The sequence below is a fragment of the Rhinoraja longicauda genome, chromosome 6 (assembly GCF_053455715.1).
Source record: "Rhinoraja longicauda isolate Sanriku21f chromosome 6, sRhiLon1.1, whole genome shotgun sequence".
Taxonomy (NCBI): domain Eukaryota; kingdom Metazoa; phylum Chordata; class Chondrichthyes; order Rajiformes; family Arhynchobatidae; genus Rhinoraja; species Rhinoraja longicauda.
In genome coordinates this window covers 43,625,567-43,641,115 of record NC_135958.1, presented here as the reverse complement: position 1 = coordinate 43,641,115, position 15,549 = coordinate 43,625,567, and the positions used below count along the sequence as shown (strand labels likewise).

At 52.3% G+C, this 15,549-nt stretch overlaps 1 protein-coding gene across 3 annotated transcripts in view; it reads left to right on the top strand.

Annotated features, from left to right (window-relative positions):
• Positions 1 to 546: 546 nt before the first annotated feature.
• fbxo31 (F-box protein 31) overlaps positions 547 to 15,549 on the top strand; it is a 33,220-nt gene continuing 18,217 nt past the window's right edge. Inside the window, exons 1-3 of one of the 3 annotated variants that reach the window (XM_078401798.1) lie at positions 547 to 836; positions 9,976 to 10,047; positions 13,725 to 13,801. In XM_078401798.1, the coding sequence (XP_078257924.1) occupies positions 572 to 836; positions 9,976 to 10,047; positions 13,725 to 13,801 (414 nt within the window). In that variant the 5' untranslated portion in view covers positions 547 to 571. Of the gene's footprint in view, positions 837 to 9,125; positions 9,431 to 9,975; positions 10,048 to 13,724; positions 13,802 to 15,549 lie in introns of those variants that run through there. The other 2 variants (XM_078401800.1, XM_078401799.1) reach the window with 2 other exon arrangements.

The following is a 15,549-nucleotide window of genomic DNA, read 5'->3' as shown; positions in this document are numbered from 1 at the left end:
ATACCTTGAGGAGATTTTGCAGTGGAGCGGACAAAATGTGTAGGAAAGAAGTGCAGATGTTGGTTTAAATCGAAGGTAGACAAAAAGCTGCAGTAATTCATGGGACTGTTGCGTGTGTGACGAGTGCATGCTAGAGGCTTGCTTGTCCTCCAGAACGCTTGAGCGACCCCGTGCTTCACGCCTTTGACCTTATGACTTATCGTGCAAGGGCCCTATGGCCTGAGGTGGAGGGGGTGGGGTGGAGATGAAGGTGGGTGGGGGTGAGGGTAGTGTGGAGGTGGGGGTGAGGGTGGTGTGGAGGTGAGGGTGGGGTTGTGGGTGGGGGTGGGTGGAGATGAAGGTGGGGGTGGAGGTAGGAGGGCACACGCAAACTGTCTACGTCATGGAGGGACTGGTACTCTTAAACTAGCTACGTCATGGTGAGGGACACGCGGAAACTGTTTACGTCATGGAGTGACGGACACGCGCACGGTGATAATGACGCAGTCCCCCGTGGTGACGACGCGGCGCGCGGATGACGTCAGGGCGCAGCGGGGGCGCGCCTGGCGATGACGTCAGGCGGAGCAGTGAGATGGAGCGGGGAGCGGCGGCTGCAGCGGGAGGCCCCGGTCTCGGCCCCAACCCCGGACCCGCCTCAACCTCAGCCCCAGTTCCCTGCCGCTATCCCGCGCCCGGCGCCGGGCCGCCCCGCAACGTGCTGGATCTGCCGCCCGAGCTGCTGGTGGAGATCTTCTGCCTCCTGCCCGGGGTGAGCCTGCCCGGCCTGGCCGCCTCCTGCACCAAGTTCCACCAGATCCTCGCCACCGACACCATCTGGCGGCGCCGCTGCCGCGCAGGTCAGCCCGGGCCCGGGGTCGGGTTCGGGGTCTGGGGCAGGCCGGGGGGGTGGAGAGTCCAAGGGAGGAGGGGTCAGGCCGGGACCGAGTGGGAGGGCCAGGCCCGGGGGAGGGGCCCGTTGACGGGGGAGGAGGGGGCTGGCGTTCGGCCAGGGGGTGAAGGGAGCATCAAGCGGGGGCCGGGCGAGGGGGACAGGGATGTGTTTGCCAGTCCGTCCGCTTTCACTGTTGTCTTGCCCCATTAACCAAGGCCCGTGTAGTGTGTGTTAGCTCAGAGCATTATCAGTCCCATGGAGACACAGGCAGGGAAGCTGGAGGATCTCCACAGGTCTGGCACCATCTGTGGGGGAAGGAATAGTCTATGATATGGGTCTTATCCCTACATCCGACCCCTCCACATATCATTACTATATCCCCCCCCCCCCCCCCCCCTCAAGTTACTCTCACCAGCTCAGCAACTTCTCCCTGAATCATCCATCACTCTGACACCAGCATCATTTATCTCACAAAAGCGTCTAGGATTTGAGGGAAAAACCCAAGTGGGTTTGGGGAGAATGTCCGATATGCCCAGGGACATGACTGGAAGTCACGACTACAGCCACAATAAGGTCCTACACAGGAGGCTGGTCAACAAGAGAAGAACATGTGGAATTGGGAATAATATACTGAATTGGATTGGACATTGGTTACTGACAGAAAACAGAGGTGTTTGTGCAGTAATCAACCAGAACCAGTGTCAGAAGGAACTGCAGAAGCTGGTTTACGCCGAAGATAGACACAAAATGCTGGAGTAGCTCAGCGGGGCAGGAAGCATCTCTTGAGAGAAGGAATGGGTGATCATTTGGCTCAAGACCCTTCCCCAGGGGTTGCTTTGAGATTGGCCTCTGTGATTATTAATGATCTCCATCAACTGAAGGACGAGATGCCATTTTCCTGATTTTGCCAACGATACTAAGCCGGGGGATTGTGAATACAAAGAAAGATGAAAAGAGAATATCAGGGAATTTGGCGCGTGGGCAGGGGAGCAGCAGATGGATGTAATTTGGAGAATTACTTTGGCTTACAACAGAAACATCCCATATCTGTGAAATAATGGTGCGATTGGGATCTGTTGTTATGAGGGGGAGAGTTAGTCTGTCATTTCTGCAGCACTGGGGGTAGGAAACTAGGTGCTGGTTTAAGCTGAGGGGAAATTTTAAAGGGGATCTGGGGGGCATATGTTCCATACAGAGGGTGGTGGGTATATGGAACGAGCTGCCAGTGGAGGTGGGAGAAGTGAGTATGATTACAATGTTTGAAAACATTTGGACAAAAAAATATTATTCCACATATCTCCAATTGTGCTCTAATTTTGCCCACTAATCTGTGTGGGACCTTTTCAAAGGCTTTCTGAAAGTCCAGATACACGACATCCACTGGCTCTGCTTCATCCATTTTACTTGTCACATCCTCAAAAAATTCCAGAAGATTAGTCAAAGCAGGATTTCCCCTTCATAAATCCATGCTGACTTGGACCAATCCTTTTACTGCTATGCAAATGCACCGTTATTACCTCTTTAATAATTGACTCCAGCATCTCCCCCCCCCCCACCAGGCTAACTGGTCTATAATTCCCCGTTTTCTCTCTTGCACCTTTCTTGAAAAGTGGGATAGCATTAGCTTACCCTCCAATCCACTGTCCTGAATCTATAGAACATTGAAAAATGATCGCCGATGTGTCCACAATTTCTAGAGCCACCTCCTTGAGCATCCTGGGATGCACACAATCAGGCCCTGGTGATTTATCAGCCTTCAGTCCCATCAGTCTACGCAACACTATTTCTCGCCCTATGCAAATTTCTTTCAGTTCCTCTGTCTCCCTAGATCCTCTGTCCTCTAGTACATATGGGAGAAGGTCTTCCTTAGTGAAGACAGAACCGAAGTACCTGTTCAAATCTTCTGCTATTTTCTTGTTACACATAATAATTTCACCCGTTTCTGCCTTCAAGGGACCCACATTTGTCTTTACCAATCTTTATCTCTTAACGTACCTAAAGAAGCTGTTACTTTCCTTTATATTCTTGGCCAGCTTACCCTTGTCATCTTTTCACCCTGTATTGCCCGTTTTGTTACCTTCTGTTGTCCTTTGAAAGTTTCCAAATCCTCTGGCTTCCTGCTACTCTTTGCTATGTTATACATCTTTTCTTTTAGTTTTATTCCATCCCTAACTTCCCTTGTCAGCCACGATTGCCTCTTGCTCCCTTAGAATCTTTCTTCCTCTTTGAAATGAAATGATCCTGCATCTTTTGGATTATGCCCAGAAATTCCTGCCATTACTCTTCCACCGTCATTCCTGCTAGGATCCTTTTCCAGTCGACCTTGGCCAGCTCCTCTCTCATGCCTTCATAGTCCCCTTTGTTCAACTGCAACACTGACAGTTCTGATTTAACCTTCTCCCTCTTCATTACAACTATGTTTTTTTTCCCCATCTTGTCAGGATATGAATTTATTCCTACATTACTTGAATGAGTGGGGATTACAATTCCTGGAAAAAGACAGCTGGAGTTAAGCTCTGCCTATGAAGCCCCTGGTGGCTCTCCTGGCACACAGAATCGCCTTCCTCACATGTTTCCCTTTGAGGAGGATTTCCACGTCTCTTTCACTGAAGCTGAGCTCCCTCTCCTCCATGGCATCTGGCTACACAGGGAGTGTGTCCTTAAGGGCTGATGCCTGTCTCAGATAAGCAGGCAGCGATTTTCAGAAACTCCCTTCAATTAGCCCTCTCCCTGCTGGCATCAGCTTAGGACCCATGTTAGTGTTTCTTTTAATCTGAAAACTGCCATAATGATATTTCTCGAGTGTTTTCAGGCCATTTTCCTGGAGAATGAATTGGGCAAAAGGTTTCTTGCACCAAGAAAGTGAGAAATTCAATGACGAGGCACATATTTATAAACCACTTAAGTTGATTGAGGGAGTGCAACATTTTTATTTTTGATAATGCCTTTGCTCTGCAGCCCCCTCTTGATCGCAAAATTATAAGTGGGGATCACCGCATTAATTCCAACATAAGTGAATGATGCACTTATCACATCCTGATGGTCATTCTGCATTCCTTTAGGGCTTTCTCTGCCATGGTCCTTTGGCTGTTGGTTTTACATCATCGTATAATGTAGTTGCATTTCAAAAAGTCAATCAAATTAGTAATTTCTCCATAATAATAATAATAATAAAAGTGACTTACAACTTGACACAAATGGTGCACAACTATTAAGATTGTGATATGTGTGAATATATTTTCCAGTTTTGGACTTTGACCAGTGTATTTTATATTCACATCCTCACCCAGATTTTGCACAGATTAACATTGCGAACAACTTTGTTCTGTATGTCACAACTAGAATTAACTTTGTGTAGTTTTTATTTTGTCCAATTCTTTAGAAAAATGGGTATTATGTTTTGTATGGGAAATGTATATATAAAATAGAAAATCAATTAAGTCAATTAAAAATTATTTTAAAATGTATTGTGCAATATATTTATAAAATAAAAGAAAAATCATTACCTATATGTTTGTTATTGAAAGAAAATGCCAAAACCATCAGTGATTAAAATTACAATCGGTTTAAACGTTATCAACTATAAGGATTCTCTTGAACATAGCCGCACTACTTGTTCTCCAGAGAGAGCTTTAAAAATACTGAGAGGTCCTGTTGGGGTGAAAGTCACTATGGAAATGCAAATAGTCATAGATCTGCACAGCATGGAAACAGCCTAATTTGCCTATGCCAACCAAGTTAGCGTTCTAAGTTAGTCCCATTTGCCTGCGTTTGGTCCACAATCCTCTGAACCCTGACTATCCATTATATCTGTCCAAATGCCATTTGAAAGTCATAATTGTACCTACCTCTGTAACTTCCTCTGGCAGTTTGTGCTAGTTAAACCAATTCTCTGAACAAATAAGTTGCCCCTAAGGTCCCTTTTAAATCTCTGGGTAAAATACTGTGAGCATTCACTTTATCCATGCCCCTCGTGATTTAGTATACTTTAATAAGTATATTCTCACCTCAGCCTCCTATTTAAAAAAAATTTTTTTTTTTAATATCAAAAAATACTTTATTCAAATAATAAATATCATTCACAAAACATATTCTTAAACAAGCCCACCTCAGCCTCCTATGCTTCGAGGAAAAAAGTCCCAGTCTATCCAGCTTCTTGTTATAATTCAAGCCTGCAGCTCCAGGTGAATCTCTTCTGGAGACCCATCCTGGAGAATCTCTTCTGCACCTTTTCCACCTTAATGACGTGTTTTCTTTTGTTCATTGAGATATGCTCAAGTTACCTATTGTGTGGCCAATCCAAAACAGAAACCAGGCTGCATTCATAAGTGCATCTTTCTTTATTCTGTTCTGAGTACCGCAGCATTGAAGTCCACAGTCATGGAATTAGTGGCTACCTTGCTGACGTGGACAGAATGGGTACTGCATCTTCCTTTCATATCTGCCTCTATATAGCTAGCAAGCACAATATCAATCCGCATTTTATAAGCGACCTTAAAACTGAAACAGGCAGGCCTTGTATTACTCTACGCGTTGTTAGCTGGGATGTTATTATGAATAGGATGATAAATGACCCAATGCCATTTTTGGACTGTTAAAAGCCATTTAGAATGAAGGGAGTTAAAATTGGCCCAATTAAGCATGTAAATTGTTTTGTATCAGTATGGACTAACTGACAGAATGAATGACAAAGGTTACAAAGGCAACTCTGGAAGGGCACAGCAACTGGCTGTTAAATGCCTTGCTGATCATCAATTTGACAGTTAAGAACATTGTGATTGATGTAAATTTTGTGGGTTTCATTTAAGATTAGATTCTTTAGACATTTAATGAGATAATAGCATTTAACAGACAGCCTGTTGGGAAAAAGTTTATTTGCTCATTAAACTTGAAGGTCTCAACTTCGGGGCTGACGTGCAATCAAAATTGAAATTGGTCAAAGCTATAAATTGGAGACAGATCACACGGTCAGGCTGTTTTCAAGAGAGAGTTAGATTTAGCTCTTAGGGCTAAGGGAATCAAGGGATATGGGGAAAAAGCCAGAACGGGTACTGATTTTGGAAGATCAGCCATGATCATATTGAATGGCAGTGCTGGCTTGAAGGGCCGAATGGCCTACTCCTACACCTATTTTCTATGTTTCTATATGTACAGCCCAATGGTCTGAACATTGAATCATCCAACTTCAGGTACCCCTGTGATTATCCACTGCCCCATGATCCTCTTTGGTCTTCCAACCACCTTATTTCCTTACCTCCCTCTTACGCCCATCATTCAAATGTCCCCTTTTCTACTTGTTTTCACCCACCTTTCCAGGTGTCAATCTGCTGACACTTCACCTCAGAGTCCAGTATTTGCACCTCTTGTGCCTTCATTTGTCAGCCTTCCCCCAACCCCTGCCTCCCCCTGCCCTCTCCCCTCACCCCCACCCTGCCTCCCCCTGCCCTCTCCCCTCACCCCCACCCTGCCACCCCCTGCCCTCGCCCACACCCTGCCTCCCCCTGCCCTCCCCTCCCCCACCCTGCCTCCCCCTGCCCTCTCCCCTCGCCCCCACCCTGCTTAGTGCCTCCACCTGCCTTCCCCACCTTGCTCTTCCTGCTATTTTGCTCTTCCTTGTCTTTCCACTGATCACCCATAGCCTCTGTCTTTCCTTCTCCCACCCCCCATCTCCCCCCCCCCCCCCCCCACACCCAACTCCAGTGGCCCATCACCCCTCTCAGTCTCTGCAACTACCCCCCCTCTCACCTCTTTATACTGGTTCTCCTCCCTCTTTGCTCTTGGTCCTGATGCAGGGTCTTGACCCAAAATGTTTCCTCCATGGATGCCAAGTTCCCCCAGCAGCTTTTGCTCCAGATTCCATCATCTGCAGTCTTTTATTTGGAAAGGTGCATGGATAGGGAGGGACATGGGACAAAAGCAGGTAAATGGGACAAGCTCAGGTAGGCATCTTGGTTGGCACAGACGGGTTGAGTTAGGCCCTGTTTCTCCATTTTATCAGTTGGAATCTATGACGTGTTGAGTGATGCAGGCCTAATGCAGGCAAATGGGATGGGCATGGATTGGCATGAACAACTTCTGAGTGATTCTGAGAACTGGGAAGGAGATAAGATAAGTTAGTGTAGATAGACGGACCGAAGTAGCGGTCCAGCTGAGTTATTGCAGCATTTTGTGTCTAAAACAATAGACAATAGACAGGAGTAGGCCATTCAGCCCTTCGAGCCAGCACCGCCATTCACTGTGATCATGGGTGATCAGTTCCCCATTCCTGCCTTCTCCCCATATCCCTTGACTCCACTATCTTTAAGAGCTCTATCTAACTCTCTTGAAAGCATCCAGAGAATTGGCCTCCACTGCCTTCTGAGGCAGAGAATTCCACAGATTCACAACTCTGAGTGAAAAAGTTTTTCCTCATCTCCGTTCTAAATGGCCTACCCCTTATTCTTAAACTGTAGCCCTTGGTTCTGGACTCCCCCAACATCGGGAACATGTTTCCTGCCTCTGGTGTGTCCAATCCCTTAATAATCTTATGTTTCAATAAGATCCCCTCTCATCCTTCTAAATTCCAGTGTAAACAAGCCTAGTCGCTCCAGTCTTTCAACATACAACGGTCCCGCCATCCCGGGAATTAACCTCGTGAACCCACGCTGTACTCCCTCAATAGCAAGAATGTCCTTTCTCAAATTTGGAGACCAAAACTGCACACAATACTAGGGCCCTGTACAACTGCAGAAGGACCTCTTTGCTCCTGTACTCAACTCCTCGTTATGAAGGCCAACATGCCCTTAGCTTTCTTCACTGCCTGCTGTACCTGCATGCTTACTTTCAGTGACTGACAAACAAGGACACCCAGATCTCGTTGTACTTCCCCTTTTCCTAACTTGACACCATTCAGATAATAATCTGCCTTCCTGTTCTTGCCACCAAAGTGGATGACCTCACATTTATCCACATTAAACTGCATCTGCCCACTCATACAACCTGTCCAAGTCACCTTGCATCCTCATAGCATCCTCCTCACAGTTCACACTGCCACCCAGCTTTGTGTCACCTGCAAATTTGCTAATGTTACTTTTAATCCCTTCATCGAAGTCATTATTGTATATTGTAAATAGCTGCGGTCCCAGCACCAAGCCTTGCGGTACCCCACTAGTTACTGCCTTCCATTCTGAAAGGGACCCGTTAATCCCTACTCTTTGTTTCTTGTCTGCCAACCAATTTTCTATCCATGTCAGTACCCTACCCCCAATACCATGTGCTCCAATTTTTCCCACTAATCTGTGTGGGACCTTATCGAAAGCTTTCTGAAAGTCCAGGTACACTACATTCACTGGATCTCCCTTGTCCATTTTCCTAGTTACATCCTCAAAAAATTCCGGAATATTAGTCAAGCATGATTTTCCCTTCGTAAATCCATGCTGACACGGAACGATCCTGTTACTGCTATCCAAATGTTCCGCAATTTCTTCTTTTACAATTGATTCCAGCATCTTCCCCACCACTGATGTCAGACTAACTCGTCTATAATTTCCTGTTTTCTCTCTCGCTCCTTTCTTAAACAGTGGGATAACATTCGCTACCCTCCAATCCACAGGAACTGATCCTGAATCTATAGAACATTGGAAAATGATCACCAATGCGTCCATGATTTCTAGAGCCACTTCCTTAAGTACCCTGGGATGCAGACCATCAGGCCCTGGGTATTTATCGGCCTTTAGTCCCATCAATCTACCCAACACCATTTCCTGCCAAATGTGTATTTCCTTCAGTTCCTCCGTCACCCTAGAACATCTGGGAGATTGTTTGTGCCTTCCTTAGTGAAGACAGATCCAAAGTACCTGTTCAACTCGTCTGCCATTTCCTTATTCCCCATAATAAATTCACCTGCTTCTTTCTTCAAGGGACCCACATTTGTCTTAACTATTATTTTCCTCTTCACATACCTAAAGAACCTAAAGAAGCTAAAGGCTAGCTTACCTTCGTACCTCATCTTTTCTCCCCGTATTGCCTTTTTAGTTATCTTCTGTTGTTCTTTAAAAGTTTCCCAATCCTCTGGCTTCCCGCTCATCTTTGCTATGTTATACTTCTCTTTTATTTTTATACTGTCCTTGACTTCCCTAGTCAGCCACGGTTGCCTCTTACTCCCCTTAGAATCTTTCTTCCCCTGTTGAATGAACTGATCCTGCACCTTCTGTATTATTCCCAGTAAATACCTGCCATTGTTGTTCCACTGTCTTTCCTGCTCGGGTCTCTTTCCAGTCAACTCTGGCCAGCTCCTGGCCATTTAGTGTTCAGTTGGACTCGTTTGTTCTCTTTTCTAATTCTGATGCAGGGTCTGGGAGGTGAAAGGTAAACAAAGTTTCTCTTTTCACAGAAGCTGTCTGATCAGAGTGTTTGCAGCATTTTCTGTTTTGTTTCTGCAGTTTCCTTTTGATTGAGTGCATCGGCAGCAGTGTGGGGACAGGGTCGCTTTGCTGAACTGCAGTGTGAACACTCTGGTCACCCCTGCTCTGTGGATGGTGTTTGGGGTTGGGTGGCAGAGGAGCAGTACAGCTGTGTGGGGTAGGGTGGCCTGCAGTGGGGGAGGTGCCCGGATGGGGGAGGTGCCCGGGTGGTGGTGGTGCCCGGGTGGTGGTGGTGCCCGGGTGGTGGTGGTGCCCGGGTGGTGGTGGTGCCCGGGTGGGGGAGGTGCCCGGGTGGGGGAGGTGCCCGGGTGAGGCAGGTGCCCGGGTGGGGAGGTGCCCGGGTGAGGGAGGTGCCCGGGTGAGGGAGGTGCCCGGGTGGTGGTGGTGCCCGGGTGGTGGTGGTGCCCGGGTGGGGGAGGTGCCCGGGTGGGGGAGGTGCCCGGGTGGGGAGGTGCCCGGGTGAGGGAGGTGCCCGGGTGAGGGAGGTGCCCGGGTGGTGGTGGTGCCCGGGTGGTGGTGGTGCCCGGGTGGGGAGGTGCCCGGGTGAGGGAGGTGCCCGGGTGAGCGAGGTGCCCGGGTGGGGGAGGCGCCCGGGTGAGGCAGGCCTGGCTGCTGCCGTGCGAGAGGGCAGAACCGTTAGCAGCAGAGACAGGAACAGCTCGCTGTCAAACAATCTTAACATTTTGTGTAAACCTTTTGCAGAATACGGAGTTTCGGAAAATCTGCGGCGGCTGGAGACAATGGGAATCGCCTGCCGGGACTTATACGTCAAGCGTGAGTAGCATCGTCTCAGAAACATTCCCATACACTTCCCTGAACTCGAGGCTCTCTGTCCAAGGGCTGCCCTCTGCTGACCAGTTGGTGTGGGGCAAGACTGCCCTCTGCTGACCAGTTGGTGTGGGGCAAGACTGCCCCTACTGACCAGTTGGTGTGGAATAAGGCTGCCCTCTGCTGACCACGGTGTGTGGGGGGGTGGCAAGGCTGCTCTCTGCTGACCAGTTGGGGAACCCAACCACTGGACCGTTACCCTGACCCCAATCACTGCACTGTGTGAGAGCTGCCCTCAGTCCCATCACATGGCTCGCTGATAAATCTTTCAGAGGCTGTGTGAGAGAACGTGTTTAAATCCGCTCCTTTCACCTGGCCAGCATGACCTTGGTGTGTGGGTTTGGAGAGGGGCCAGGCCATTGACCGTGGGTCAGCTACACACAGCTGGCCGTGAGGAAATCAAAGCGGGTCTCTCACATGCACATCACTCAGAGGAGGGTTGCGATCTGGAATTCACTGTGAGATTGAAGGTGGCAGGTCCTCAAACACCGAAGAGGCATCTGGACAAATACTGGAGGTAAATGGTGTGGATAGGCACTTGATGGTTGGCACGGATGTGGTGGGCAGAAGGGCCTGTTTCTGTGATGTATGACTCTATACGATACAATTGTGCCAAAAGTGAAGCAGAAAGTAATCGGGCCCAATTACATGTCAGGTGGATGAGGTGCAGCGGAGGGAGGAATGTGCCCTCTGCATGTGGACTCGGCTCTAAAATGGCAGCTGTTGTGACCACGGCACATCTGGAGCTCGGTCCCGCGCTGGCAATGTCTGAAGAAGCTCGGGAGGTGCAGTGGCCCCGTTGACCTGCTCTCACTCACTGTGTGTTTAGGTGTTAATCCTCGGTTCCAGTCAAGAAGGTTTGTCAAGTTGTTTCCTGACACTGCGCAGGTGGATTACCGGGACGTGTACACACGCTGTACGTATGATTCTGGCGTGACCTGGTGACTGGGGCTGCATGCCGGTCAGCTGTGCTGTTTCGCCGCTGCCTAACTGTTTAACAGCAAGTTTGTGTCATGCTGGAGATGAGGAGTGCAGAGCAAGGGTCCCTCTGCTGTTGGCGTTGGGACCGAGACCCGCCACGGGCCCGGGCACAGAGACCCACCCCGGGCACCGAGACCCACCCCGGGCACCGAGACCCACCCCGGGCACCGAGACCCACCCCGGGCACCGAGACTCACCCCGGGCACCGAGGCCCACCCCGGGCACCGAGACCCACCCCGGGCACCGAGACCCACCCCGGGCACCGAGACCCACCCCGGGCACCGAGGCCCACCCCGGGCACCGAGGCCCACCCCGGGCAAAGAGGCCCGCCACGGGCCCTGGCACGGAGACTCACCACAGGCCCTGGCACTGAGGCTCACCATGGGTGAGACCCTGCTTCCTCCGCCCATTGTGTAGGAAGGAACTGCAGATGCTGCTTTAAACTGAAGATAGACACAAAAAGTTGGAGTGACTCAGCGGGTCAGACAGCATCTCCGCAGAAGCTTTCTCCTGACTCATCTGAAGAAAGGTCTTGAGCCGAAACCTCCGCTATTCCTTTTCTCCAGAGGTGCTGTCTGAGCCGCTGAGTTACTCCAGCCTTTTGTCTATCCTCCTCCGTACATTGTTTCAGTTGTTGCCAGGATATCTACAGTTCACAACTACCCACTCGCCCACAGTCTAGAGGCAACAGTTACCCCCTCTCGCCCACAGTCTACAGCTCAGTTACCCCCTCTCGCCCCTGGTCTACAACTCACAGTTATCCCCTCTCCACAGCTCATTGTTACCCCCCCTTGTCCCTGGTCTACAGTTCACAGTTACCCCCTCTCTACAGCTCAGTTACCCCCTTCCACAGCTCAGTTACCCCCTCTCTACAGCTGAGTTACCCCCTTCCACAGCTCAGTTACCCCCTCTCTACAGCTCATTGTTACCCCCCCTCGTCCCTGGTCTAAAGCTCGCAGTTACCCCTCTCGCCCACATTCACAGTCTCACCCAGCTGCCCGTTCTTCCCCTGTCAGTTGGAACATTCATTGGTTGGCAACTGGTATTTCACTGCTAGCAGCAGTAGTGACGGGGGAGGGATGAGGGAGGTGATGGGAGCTATTCCCACATCCACTGCCAGTGGTCTGGGGGTGGGACTGACGTGGGCTCTGTCCTGTGAATTGCCAGTGTAGCTGCTGGGGGAGTGGCTGTGTTCTGGGGGCTGTGGGATTGAGGGAACTGGGTGAAGTTTCCCTGACATGTCAGCTCCTCTGAGCAGGAATCAGTTTGCTCCAGTGCTCTGCTGGTTCAGTTACTTTGCTGGGTAATGTGGCAGTCTGCACCCTTGGGTACTGCTGTCTCCCGGGATGGAGACTCCCCCTTTATCAGACGGGTGCACGATGGCGCAGCATTAGAGTTGCTGCTGCACGGCACCAGAGACCCGGGTTCAATCCTGACTACAGGTGCTATCTGGATGGAGTTTGTACGTTCTCCTTGGGACCTGTGTGGGTTTTCTTCAGTTTCCTCTCACAAAGATGTCCAGGTTTGTAGGTTAATTGGCTTGGTATAACTACACATTGTCCCTAGTGTGTGAAGGATTAAGTAAGTGTGCGGGGATCGTCATTGGTGCAGACTCTGTAGGCTGAAGGGCCTGTTTCCGCTCTGTATCTCTAAACTAAACCAAAAGGTGCTGCCTGCACTGGCCCATTGCATGTGGCAGCTGCTGCAGCAGGAGTGGGTGAAGCAGCTCTCTGCAGCTGAGCATGTTGGTGGGACAACAGCTCAGGGCTGGGGGCAAGTGTCAGAGTGCTGTGTGGAGTTATGAAGTGCTGGGTGTGTAATTGAGGCAGTGCAGCGTAGGTTCACGAGATTGATCCCTGGGATGGCGGGACTGTCATATGAGGAAAGATTGAAAAGACTAGGCTTGTATTCACTGGAGTTTAGAAGGATGAGAGGGGATCTTATAGAGACATATAAAATTATAAAAGAACTGGACAAGCTAGATGCAGGAAAAATGTTCCCAATCAACATTGGGAGTCCAGAACCAGGGGCCACAGTCTTAGAATAAAGGGGAGGCCATATAAAATTGAGGTGAGAAGGAACTTTTTCACCCAGAGAGTTGTGAATTTGTGGAATTCTCTGCCACAGAGGGCAGTGGAGGCCAAATCACTGGATGAATTCAAGAGAGATTTAGATAGATCTCTAGGGGCTAGTGGAATCAAGGGATATGGGGAAAAGGCAGGCACGGGTTACTGATTGTGGATGATCAGCCATGATGACCATGAATGGCGGTGCCGGCTCGGTGCCGAATGGCCTTCTCCTGCACCTATTTTCTATGTTTCTATGTGTGTGCTGTGTGGAGTTGTGAAGTGCTGTGTGTGTCAGAGTGCTGTGTGGAGTTATGAAGCTTAAGCTGAGTGCAATGTGGTGACTATTGAAGTGAAACCTTAAATTTATGCTCAAAATTAACAATGGGTCAAATGCACGGCAGCAAAGGGCATGAGTGTGGTCTGAGGTTTGGAACAAGGTGCATGTCACTGAGTGGTTTAACAGCATTTGTGCTGCTGCCCATGGACTCCGGCTTGAGTCCACACTGGGTTCAGTTGCCTGTGACCCTGAGTTGTCTCTGGGTGAGGTTATGACGGCAGCTCTCTGTGTTACAGTGCTGCATCCGTACAGGAACATCCTCGGCCTGTGGCAGCCGGACATCGGCCCCTACGGGGGGCTGCTCAACGTGGTGGTGAGTAAGTTGTGACCGTGGCCTGGGGGAGGGGACGGGGCCGGGGGAGGGGCCTGGGGGAGGGGCAGGGGCCTGGGGGGAGGGGCCGGGGGGAGCCATACTCCCTCTCACACCATCTGGCAGTTGTCAGACAATTATGTTACAAATGGAATCCAATTCTATAATCAAGACTCTGGTGTTGCCTCATCTTCAGGCAATTGCCATAAATTGTTACTGGAGTTGTGAATTGGGGCGGGGGCTGGGATTAGGTCAGGGGCTGGGATGGGGGCGGGGCCTGGGTTTGGGGCGGGGGCTGGGTTTGGGGCGGGGGCTGGGATTAGGTCAGGGGCTGGGATGGGGGCTGGGATGGGGGCGGGGGCTGGGATTGGGGTGTGGGCTGGGATTGGGGTGTGGGCTGGGATTAGGGCGGGAGCGGGGGGCTGGGATTGGGCTGGGGGCTGGGATTGGGGCGGGGGCTGGGTTTGGGGCGGGAGCGGGGGGCTGGGGGCGGGGCGGGGGCTGGGTTTGGGGCGGGGGCTGGGTTTGGGGCGGGGGCTGGGATTGGGGCAGGGTCTGGGGGCTGGGATTGGGGCAGGGTCTGGGGGCTGGGATTGGGGTGTGAGCTGGGATTGGGGCGGGAGCGGGGGGGCTGGGATTGGGGCGGGAGCGGGGGGCTGGGATTCGAGCGGGGGGCTGGGATTGGGGCGGGGGCTGGGATTGGGGCGGGGGCTGGGATTGGGGCGGGAGCGGGGGGCTGGGATTGGGGCGGGAGCGGGGGGCTGGGATTGGGGCGGGGGCGGGGGCTGGGATTGGGGCGGGGGCTGGGATTGGGGCTGGGGGCTGGGATTGGGGCGGGAGCTGGGGGCTGGGATCGGTCTGGGGGCTGGGATTGGGGCGGGGCTGGGGGCTGGGATTGGGGCGGGGCTGGGGGCTGAGATTGGGGCGGGAGCTGGGTGCTGGGATTGGGGCGGGAGCTGGGGGCTGGGATTGGGATTGGGCTGGGGGCTGGGATTGGGGCGGGGGCTGGGATGGGGCTGGGGGCTGGGATTGGGCTGGGGGCTGGGATTGGGCTGGGGGCTGGGATTGGGGCGGGGGCTGGGATTGGGGCGGGGGCTGGGATTGGGGCGGGAGCTGGGATAGGGGCGGGAGCTGGGATAGGGGCGGGGGCTGGGATTGGGACGGGACTGGGATTGGGACGGGGGCTGGGATTGGGGCGGGAGCTGGGGGCTGGGATTGGCGCGGGGGCTGGGATTGGGGCGGGAGCTGGGGGCTGGGGCGGTGGCTGGGATTGGGGCGGGGGCGGGGGCTGGGATTGGGGCGGGAACTGGGGGCTGGGATTGGGGCGGGGGCTGGGATTGGGGCGGGAGCTGGGGGCTGGGATTGGGGCGGGAGCTGGGGGCTGGGATTGGGGCTGGGATTGGGGCGGGAGCTGGGGGCTGGGATTGGGGCGGGAGCTGGGGGCTGGGGGCTGGGATTGGGGCGGGAGCTGGGGGCTGGGATTGGTCTGGGGGCTGGGATTGGGGCGGGGCTGGGATTCGGCTGGGGGCTGGGATTCGGGCGGGGCTGGGGGCTGGGATTGGGGCGGGGCTGGGGGCTGGGATTGGGGCGGGAGCTGGGGGCTGTGATTGGGCTGGGGGCTGGGGGCTGGGATTGGGCTGGGGGCTGGGATTGGGGCGGGGGCTGGGATTGGGGCGGGGGCTGGGATTGGGGCGGGGGCTGGGATTGGGGCGGGGGCTGGGATTGGGGCGGGAGCTGGGATAGGGGCGGGA